The following is a 10,630-nucleotide window of genomic DNA, read 5'->3' as shown; positions in this document are numbered from 1 at the left end:
AAAATATTTCATCCACCAACATTGAAATTGCAATCATGCAATTATAAGTGTAATTTATGATGATTTGTTTTACTATTATCTCTTGGAAACTTTGGGCTCATTTATGATGAGGTAGATGGTCTAAAAATAGTTGACTTTTGTATGATAAATAATTGATTCTAATGATACCATGGGCTCTTTTCACTAAGAAAAAGGAGGACATAAGTAGCTCACTTAAAAATAACAAATCCTTGAATACCATCTCTTTGAAAATGGTAATAACTAAATACATGTTTTTTTATCAATCAACTCTAGATGAATTTGACAATTCTATAAAAGGACCCAAAAACACATGACTGATATTGCAGACTATAAAATGATGTTTCCTTTCTTATTTGTTTTCCTTTGATCGTGATTGATTCTCTCAAAGAACCTCAAACACTACTCATTTGTCTCTTATTTAAATAGGCATGTCATTCTTCTATAAAAGGTGATTGTGCTTGAACATGGATCGATAAGAAATGTTTTGTATTGACACGTGTAAGTATAGCCACATACTTGAATAATAGGAAAATTAATAACAAAATTCCCCCCTTCATTGTATTGATGTGCACCATTATCTAAGTGTGCCTATACATGACATGACATTTTAAAGAATCCATCACCTTTGAGTTTGCATACACCATTATCTAGATGTGTACTTGTAAATTGAAGGGACAACTAGACTAAAGTTACTTCGTATTGTTTTGTACTAGTCTCTTGATGCACATATCAATATTTTGAAATTTCATTTTGTATAACTACACACTAAACTCTTAATTTATGTCTATCTATTGGAGGTAGTGTTTTTCAGGATTTAACCTCTTTGTGAAAGCACATTTAATTCCATCATCATGTAAAATAATTTTATTTTTTTGTGGTAGGGAAAAATGATATTGCTCTTTGAGGTGCACAACTATACACTAAACCAAAGTTCCCAATTTGACGTGTTTAGCTTGCTACACCTTTCAAAAATTTCTTCACATAAACATTGTTTATTATCTCATTTTTTCTTGCATAAAAAAGTTGATTGAGACAAGCCTTTTATATTATTTATTTATGCACCATCCTATACAAGTTTGGAGAAGGGGCTCATAAACATGAAAGTACCCCCTTTGATCAAGAGTGTTTAACAACTTCCAAGTCATTTAAATAAATAAACCTTATTTAGTCACATGCTATTACATTGTATTTTTAGCTTTTTAAAATGTTGCACTTTGTGTTGGCATGCATTTGTATCTTTGCACATATTTATACAATACTTTTCTTTGCCACTTTCATTCTAGAAATACACGTTTCGTCTATTCTTGACCTTTCACTAGCAACCTTTTTTTAGATGTGTACTTTATAAACTAATCTTTTCTGTTAGTGTGATTGGTCTTCTTGGTGTCCACTCCTTCAAAAGATTAAAAATTTCTATGCAACTCAATCCCTTGGTGACAATGTAACAATAGTATTTTGCATACAACATTGTTTAAGACACTCTATAAACTTTGTTTCTACTTCATGAGATGTGCACCATTATTTTGTTAAAATTAGTCTTTGTTTAGCCTTGCATACTTCCATTCCCACCCTAATGCTTATGATCAATTATAAGTTGTCCTTAAAGCTTTAGCATGATTTCATTTCACTTAAATGCATATTTCCTTGATTTTGAAATCTTGTTAAACTCTCGAGCATTCTTTTGAACCTGCTTCATTGCTTTCCTTTCTTAAAGTGCACTTGTATAGAGAATCATGACTCTCATAAAAATATACTATTACACTACATCAAAATTATAATTATAAAACATTTTTTGCATTAAATCTTGCTAATACCCAATTTTAGAGCATTCCAAGTGTAGATGAATTGGATATGATACAAAGTTTTAGCATAGTTACAAAACATAGCATATCATAACAAAATCTTGACCAACTTGGATCTTGATTTCTTGTGAGAACTCAATAGGGTATCACTAGATATATCTAGACCCATTTGAAGTTAGTACAAATTAGTGCAAATTCAATAATTTGCACCCTTGAAACAAATATACAACTCAACCATCTAATTCTTTGGAAATGATGATTATAAAAAGTTAGCATGCCCTTGCTCATGTAGAACTCCATTGTAGGACAAATCATTATACTCATTGAATAATAATAAATGGTGATGATGATTATATATTTAGTTGCAAGATTCTTTTTGTTGTTGAACATTTATATGAAAAATATGGAAGATAACTTTTCTCCCCCCACCTTCCCCCCACCAATAAATAAATAAAAAGTAAAGGTATACACCCCAGTTAACAACCAATGTGTTTGAGCTTTGTTTTATTCTCCTTTAAATTTAGTTTCAATTTAATTTATTTTTAGTTGACTTTTATATAAATAACACATTCAAAATATATTCCAAATTTACTCAATGATTAAATAAATAAATAAATTGAACAAGACATGCCTTCTATATTTTTCTAAAATTTTAACAAAAACATTATGCTTAACATCTCTTTGTTGTTGAAACAATTTGCATCATTCTTACAAGATATTATACTACTAACAACTTACCTAGCATCTTAAAATATCTTCAACTACCAAAAGTACCTTGAAGTAAGACTTCGATAATAAAATTACAATAACAATGATAATGGAAATGAAGAGTATAGTTAATAATATGGAGAATAGTAAATGAGTCTGAGCTTTCACTCTCAATCAAGAATGTTATAGAATGTCTCTGGCTTCTTATAACTTTGTGAAAGCAAAACCTGCAAAGATTTTTAAAATAGAGAAATATAAAATTAGAAAAAAAATGTTAAAAAGGAAAAACAAAAAATTAAAAACCTTTATTTTTAGAGGCTACATTTTTATTCAAATCACAAAATATCAAATAGCTTATGATTTAATAAACTTGTTTGTACTATTCAATTATTTTGGGTATCTTGGAAGTAAAAGTATCTTATGTCAATCCTAAAAAACTTCGAAGTGCAGTAATTTGAATTTTTTGTTTTTAAAATGTGATATGGAAAGTAACATTTTCAATTATCTAAATACAATGAAAAATATTCAAATTAATTAACAATAAGAAATTAAAGCTAAGACCCCATAAAATTTATTAAATTATAACATTTCTTACCTATCATAGTTATTTGAATGAGATGAGCAATACAAGTTCTTTGATTAAGAACTCAAATATTAAGCAAATTTATATATAAGAACCACCAAAGTCTTTTCTCTTTCAACTCTAACAGTAGAAGCCAAAATAAATTCTTTTTAGAGGCAATTGATGTAATAGACTTTAGAAGGCTAATTGATATGTTGACAAAAGGCTAGCAAAGGAGTCAATGCTTCTAATTATAAAATTTAGTTTGTAGGCTTACTCAATTCTCATGATGTTTTTTACCATTGTACCCATGTTATTGAGCAGTAATTTTGATATAAACTTCACACTCATTCCCATGAAGGTTAATTCATATACCGTCTGAAGGCTAACAAAGGAATTAGAGATCTTGGTTATAAAATTTAGTTTGTAGGTTTACTCATAACTCTCATGATGTTTCTTCTCATTGTGCCAAGGGTTTTGTGTAACGATTTGCTCCTCTTATAACTTCTTACATATAAATATCTCGTGGGTTTTTTCCAACTTCGTGGAAACTTCAAAGCAATATTGGAGTTATGTCACCAACCCTTTTTTGTATTTCAATTGATGAGCTGAGGATTTTTTTAGACAATGATCTATGTGGGAAGTGGTTGCTTGCTTCACCATGTTGTAATAATTATTTAAACCTTTGTTCCTTGGTTATCCTCTCCTATTCTCTCAATGACCTGTAGACTTAGCTTGATGCACTTTTTGGGTTTTGTGAGCTTTTCTAGCTTATGGTCAACCTTAATAAAACTATGACTGTGGTCTTCAAAATCACCAATTACAATATTTAAGGATTCATTTCATCCACAATGGGGGTAGTATGGAGATAACAATGAAGTGTACTTATATAATCATCTAGGAGTTGAATTTACATGTCCTCTCTCCTTAAGACAAACATTTCTACCTCATATTTGGAAGGAATATGCTACCCTCTTGGTTCTTAAGTGCCAATGTTTTAAGTACATTTTTAAATCTTTAAAGATTCACCTTTTTTATGCAATCATTAATCCCACAACATTGTATATTTATAATGCTTGGAACCCTACCTTAGGTCCTTGTGAGGGGGTTCAAACAATTATACTTTAGAATATGTGCAAACAAACAATTCCTTAGTTAATTGTTAATTGGTCTATCAAAAAACTAGCGGTATGTTTAGGTTACTTAGACCTCCTTTTTGATTAATCTCTGTTGTAAACTACCTTTCTCTATGAAGAGTTTCTTGCAATTTGTTGACGGGGTCATTTTTCAGCCCATCTTCAACATCATTGTCACACAGTTTGAGGATCCCTCCGAGGCAATTGTAGGTGTTCTAATATCAAGATTTTGCGGAGACTGACCACCATATATTTGATTGAAAAAATGTGCTTGCTTTGTTCTCTTTAGGAGGTCAAAGTCTAAGGAGCATTATGTTTTTCATTATCTAATCTAATATGAAATATTTGTGAGGAACTATTGTTTCTACACAAGTTCTCAATTTTAACAATTCACCTTTTACTTGCTAAGAATATTTTTATAGAATTGGGACATCACTAAAATCATATGCTACAAAATTTTAATATTCAAAATCGAATTCACCTTTTACTTGCTAAGAATATTTTTATAGAATTGGGACATTACTAAAATCATTTGCTACAAAATTTTAATATTCAAAATCGAATTCCTCTGATCACTTATGAATTTTCATTATTGAACTACATTCTAGAAGCTAAAATAAATGCAATTGATATAGATCTTTGTTATCAAGATTCTTGCATACAGGTATTGATGGATCAAACACAAGCGAGCTTGAAAGAAAAGTCATAAGAGTGAATAAGACAATTAAGCATGCGTCTTCTACCCCAAATACATTGTAGATACATCCTCATTGGGTATTTGTGGTGACAAGGCCATGCCCAAGTTGTACTATACCATGCATGACCAAACCCACAAGCTAGTCACACCAAAAATGGACTTCTATTTTTCACATTAAAAATATATTTTAGTAACATACATTTTTTTTCAAACACAATTGATGTCTCTAAAAGTGGCTCAAAACCAGTGTTACAAGACTCAAACTTGGCAAGCCAATTTTTGACTTGGACTCAGTCTTGTGTCCAAACTTGGTGCAGACTTGGAAAAGATTTGACAAATTGAGAAACCCAAGAAAACTAAAGATTTTCAAGGGACTTAGAACTTGTTTAATGCACCCTTTAATAAATAAACCCGAGAGACACAATAACCTCATCAAGTAGAAGCTACTTTGATCACATATACAAATAGAAATTGACTAAAAAAGTATGAAGTTATAAACACGAATTTAGTTGAAGAAAATAACACAAATAGATATAGATTTCCGTGCATGTGTGTATTATCAAATGTACTCATGCAATATGAAATCAATGGAATCATTAATAGATCAAAACTAAAAATATAAGTTTTTGGCTTATAGGAGCCTACATTATTCATATCAAGTGCCTATATCGTGGCGAGTCACGCCCTAGCATCTAAGATAGGTCTTTGATGATGATGTAGCCATGATATTAGTTTGCATCTCAACGATAGGTGTTCTTGAACCCTTCAGGACTGTATTTTTGTCTCTTCAATTTAAGCCATTGAAAGGTGGTAGTCAACGAACATGTGTGCCCTATCAAAATGAGTTATGGTTTGAAAACCTTTTTCCTTACTGAGTAACAATTGATCCTTCAATACTGGCCATGCACTATGTCCACAATCATAATCAGCATCACACAACAAAATTTGTGATTTTCCTTAGCATAATTTTCATAATCGCTACCTCTCTATCATTAATTAGATTTGCCAAATTCCTGCATTGAAGTTAGCACAGCTCTATGCTCAATTAAAGAGTCATTAAATACATTCATACCTTCATCAATACCTGATTTAGCAAAGTCCAATCAGCATATCCTTCTATCTTAGCACTGTTATGAAGACCCATGTAATCCTCTCCATTTGCAGATGCACATGAAGGATTAGCTTCATCCTACTTTGTAGAAGCAACAAAACGTTCAAAACCAAATTCTGTTTTTTGTGCTTCCTTGCAACCTTTCTTGAGAGATTGCATGAAAGCATTGAAATTTTAGCATGCTCCTCTAATGAAATATCTGCAAGGCCAATAAGACAATCTTCTTGTTCCATATTCTCTATTTCAGCCTCCACTTTAGCAACTTTTGATTCTTCCTCTAACAAATTCACTTCATTATGCTTGCATTGGTGGATAGGCTTCCAAATTTGTTTGCATGAGAAACAAAGATTTCTTCTTCTGAGTTCATTGCTACTGCCTTCATTGTTTTTTATTAAGTCAGCAGGGAGAGGGCCCCGATCCCAATTACAGCCGCCTTCATTCTTCCTGAGTTCATTCCTGCTGCCTTTGTTGATCCTTGCAATAGAAGAGTCTTTTCCTTTGTCCCTTCTTTCTTTTCCACGGAGAAATAAAGACACAATATCTGGACGTTCTATCAATGTTGTGAGATTCTTCTGGTATTCTAGAAAGACTTGCAACAACTCTGTAATGAGTTCCTGACTAGATTTCATCTTTTTGTTGCTTACTAATCTGAACACTATTGGCTGGAAGGGTATAGGCTATGACAAACAGAGATAACCATGAAATTGGTGTCCCATGTCAAGAAAATATTGCACTAATCCTAAATCAATCATTTCAATTTCTTTCATCATATTTGAGCTTCTTGTATGGATTAGGTCACCAGTACACACATACATAAATTGTTTCATTACACACATACAGAAAATTTTGTAGGATAAGCTCTCTAAGGCATTTTCAAAGTTGTTTTGCTTGGTTTTGGTTTTATTTTTTCCCTAGGATTGTGGTATTTTTTATTCTGATCATTTCGTGCTATTGTTGGCCTCTATCGGAGGTGTATTTCAAGTGTATTTGAGAAATTAAGCGAACTACAAGTGGAGTTTTTAAGTCCAACTACATATCTTCATTCTTTGATTGAAATCTTGCATAAGTGGGCATTTTGTTGGTCATTCATGACATCTTGGGTATCATTTACATGCAGTTTGGACTTAAAATTCCACTGTCTATATTTGCAAGGAAATATGTGAATTAATTCAAGATTTTAATATGTGGTAGGCTTTTTAAACGTCATTACATGTTTTATCTTTAAGAAGGTCAAATGCATGTAAATGAACATGAAAAACCCATTTTTAAATGAAGGAATGTTTTAAAACTTATATTTACTCATAAGTGAACTTTTGAGTTCACTTACAGGATATGAGTTTATGTTTATGTATTGACTTGTAACTGCATTTAACAATCCCATTAAATCCTCCTAAAGTCTCTGATTTCTTCGACAATGGTGAGTTAGACTTGTTTTACATCTTTCAAAGCCTAATTGGTGATTTTTTTTACTACTACATATCTTAAAACTAATAAGATGCATGTGGTTGATCTCCAAAAAGTCCCTTTTAACTCAGAAAACGACATTCATTTTGAGTTGCATCTTTTAAGTGCAGCTTTCAACGTAAATGCCTTTTAAAAACTTGTCATTATGCTGAAAACCATTTTTAGAGGCAATGACATTGTTTTATAATTGTAAGTTATTAAATGAACAGACTAAACCTAATAAACATTTTGAAGAAGACAAAATACAAGTACACAGATTTATTGTGGTTCAGCAAAACTTTGCATACATCCACACTTAAATAGGGAACTATTATTTTAATCGAATATCCAATCCAATACAATACATGACTGAATACATCTATTTATACATTCACAATGACCATCAATGAATAATCACAAAGAGCTGAACAGTTAGTGTGACCGTTGGGCTTCATATCTCAACAAACTCCCCTATAAAGTCCAACTGGTATAGCCATGCATAGTAGTATTCCCTGCCTCCCATTTCAATTTTTAGAGAAGAATGAGGCCTTGAGACAATCTCCAGGTTGCCAGACTCTGTTCCTTCACACTTCGGATGAGTCTTCTCCAAATCAGATCAGAATAAAAATTATCTTCACTTATGAAAAACATAGGCTCAAACTTGCCCATCAATCCATAATGGAAAACACTCCTCTATGTAGATTCAAAACATATGTTTTCCCCATCCAAAATATTAGCTAGTAATAGCCCAAAAATATTTGGAAGCTAAACAACCATAATCCCTGTTGGCATTGTTGATTCACTGTCCATTGGTTTAAGAAATTTGGTGCCAGATTCTCTTGCGTATACAAAGACAAGAAAATAAATGAATTCCCTTAAAGTGGTTGTTCGACTGTGGGGTGAGTGGCTTTCTCTAGCCCCCATAATGCAATTTCTCTAAAAGGGGTATTTATCAACAACAAAGGCTTTCTCTTTCCATGATCATGATCTTCCTTTTCTCTCAACGTCCAAACGTTTTTTGTGATGTAGAAACCACAAAACTCTTTATAGTGTCCAACCAATGATAGTTGGTGTTCTTTGGCAACTTCATGGTCACTAGCTGACTCGTACATTGCACCTTCTGATATTCAATCACTCTCATCATGTTTCTTAGTAACCTTCCAAGTTTCTAAATTCTTGGACATTGACTTTGGTTGTCTATTTTTGGAAATAACCTTGAACATCTAATCCTTAATTCCATTCTCAAATACCAATTGTAAATTATTTGAAAAATGGCCACCATTCTTACTACCTGATTCTACAAATTTTCTTTGGCCCACACTACTCATAATATTTATATAAGTTGAGAGCTCCTTGGAATTGATCATGCCCAATTCTTGGTATGCATGACTGGTTGATGTCACATTTTCTGGCCACAGAGAATAGTGTGGTGATTGTCTGTTCAGTCCCACTAAAATTTGACATGAGCAATCATTGAGATCAATACTATCCCCAACATTGTCTTGAATAAGCAGATTAATTATATCCCAAGTGTGCACTAAAGGAGTAAGCATTGTTGTTTTAGCCTTACCGTGGATATCCTTTGTATTGGTTAGAGAAATATGGCTATTGTAGCTGTCAAACTCATCATAGTTGCAACCGTTATCATCACCCATCGTGGGAGGAGTCAAATATTACTATTCAAATAGAGAATTATGTCTATTTTAATCTCTTTCATTAGACTGTTCACACAGAGAATTCGTCGGAAGCCCAAACTCTCAAAAATATGCCTAATTGTGGCTGCTCTTTGTCATGTCCCCATTTTGGAAGCAATTTGATTTAATTAATTTAATTAATTAGGTTATCCAAAATAATGAATATTTTATGAGGATGACTAATTAATTATTTTAATTAAATAAATAAGTGGTATTAAGTTAATTATTTATAAAGTTATCAAATAAATAAATATTAAAAGGAAACTTTATATTTAATTAATTTAATAAAGTGACTTGAATTATAAAATATTTTATAAAGTCACTTAATAGATAAAATAAAATAATGTTCTAGAAGCTTCTAGAGAAAGTGGAGAAAAAAGAATAAATAGGCACCCCGAGCTTTATTCTAATCATCCAGTTGTTTATTTCTCTCTTGATATCAAATTGTGATTCAGTCACATAGTCTATTGTGGAGCCAAGTGGTTTCAGATAGTCAGTTGATCTTTGGGAACGAAAACTCCTTTGGATTTGCATAACTGAGGAAGTGAAATATCTTCTGAAGGGTTGCACATTTGGAGGTGATACTTCAGTCACTTCAGCTAGGGCATCATTGGGCCTAAGGCCATTTTTCAGCATTTCAGCATTTCAGGAGGCATTTTTAGCAGGGCCGAAATTATTGGAGGTCATTTCTAGTAGGTCTGAAATTATAGGAAGCCATTTTAAAGCAGGCCGAAAAAGCAGGCCGAAAAAGCAGCTCCGAAAAAAAACAATCTGAAAAAGCAGAACGAAAAGCAGAACGAAAAAAGCAAATCCGAAAAAAGCAAGTGGAAATTATTGCAGCCATCTACAATCAGGTTCTTCACTTCTCATTTGGCATATTTTTTGAGAAATGTAGGTTTTCAACTGAGTACAAAATATAGCTTCAGCACTTCACTATTTCACATTGAACTTGTCTTTGTTTGCCATTTGGCATTATTGGTATCAAAGGAAGGCTAGGATTTTTGCAATTGAAAGAGCGTTGTAATTTTTGGACTATCTATGTTGCAACCCTAGAGTTGATGATCAGCTTATTAGTTTGCATTCTAATTGTTTGACAAAATATCAATTGGCTGTAAGTTCTCTTTTTGACATCAATAATGTTATAATTTTGCATACTAAGTGTTTATATTAATGCCACTTGGTTGTAAGTGCATTAATGGCATCTTAGGTTGCATCCAAAGTATTTGTCATAACCACTAGTTGCTGTAGCTGCATATTGCAAGTAGTTAAGTCTCATATTTGTATTGAATATTGTCAAAATTAGTTGCACATTCATGTTAGGTCATTGTTTAGACAATCTGGAGTTTTTTTTTGTAAGCATTCTCTTTGATGCAAATCGAAACAAGAGTCATTGTAGCAATCTGAAAAGTTATATCAGTCATATGACCCCTTGTATGCAAAGTGTTTGACAAAATTC

At 32.1% G+C, this 10,630-nt stretch overlaps 1 protein-coding gene across 1 annotated transcript in view; it reads right to left on the bottom strand.

Annotated features, from left to right (window-relative positions):
* Positions 1-2,422: 2,422 nt before the first annotated feature.
* Positions 2,423-10,630, bottom strand: part of LOC149567424 (fatty acid amide hydrolase-like) — a 255,275-nt gene continuing 247,067 nt past the window's right edge. The window contains exon 21 of the mRNA XM_089820607.1: positions 2,423-2,758. Within this exon, the coding sequence (XP_089676733.1) occupies positions 2,702-2,758 (57 nt within the window). The 3' untranslated portion in view covers positions 2,423-2,701. The remainder of the gene's footprint in view (positions 2,759-10,630) is intronic.

Source organism: Cupressus sempervirens, chromosome 3, assembly GCF_028749045.1.
Source record: "Cupressus sempervirens isolate cs-2001-9-10 chromosome 3, ASM2874904v1, whole genome shotgun sequence".
Classification (NCBI taxonomy): domain Eukaryota; kingdom Viridiplantae; phylum Streptophyta; class Pinopsida; order Cupressales; family Cupressaceae; genus Cupressus; species Cupressus sempervirens.
This window is presented reverse-complemented; position numbering and strand designations above follow the sequence as displayed.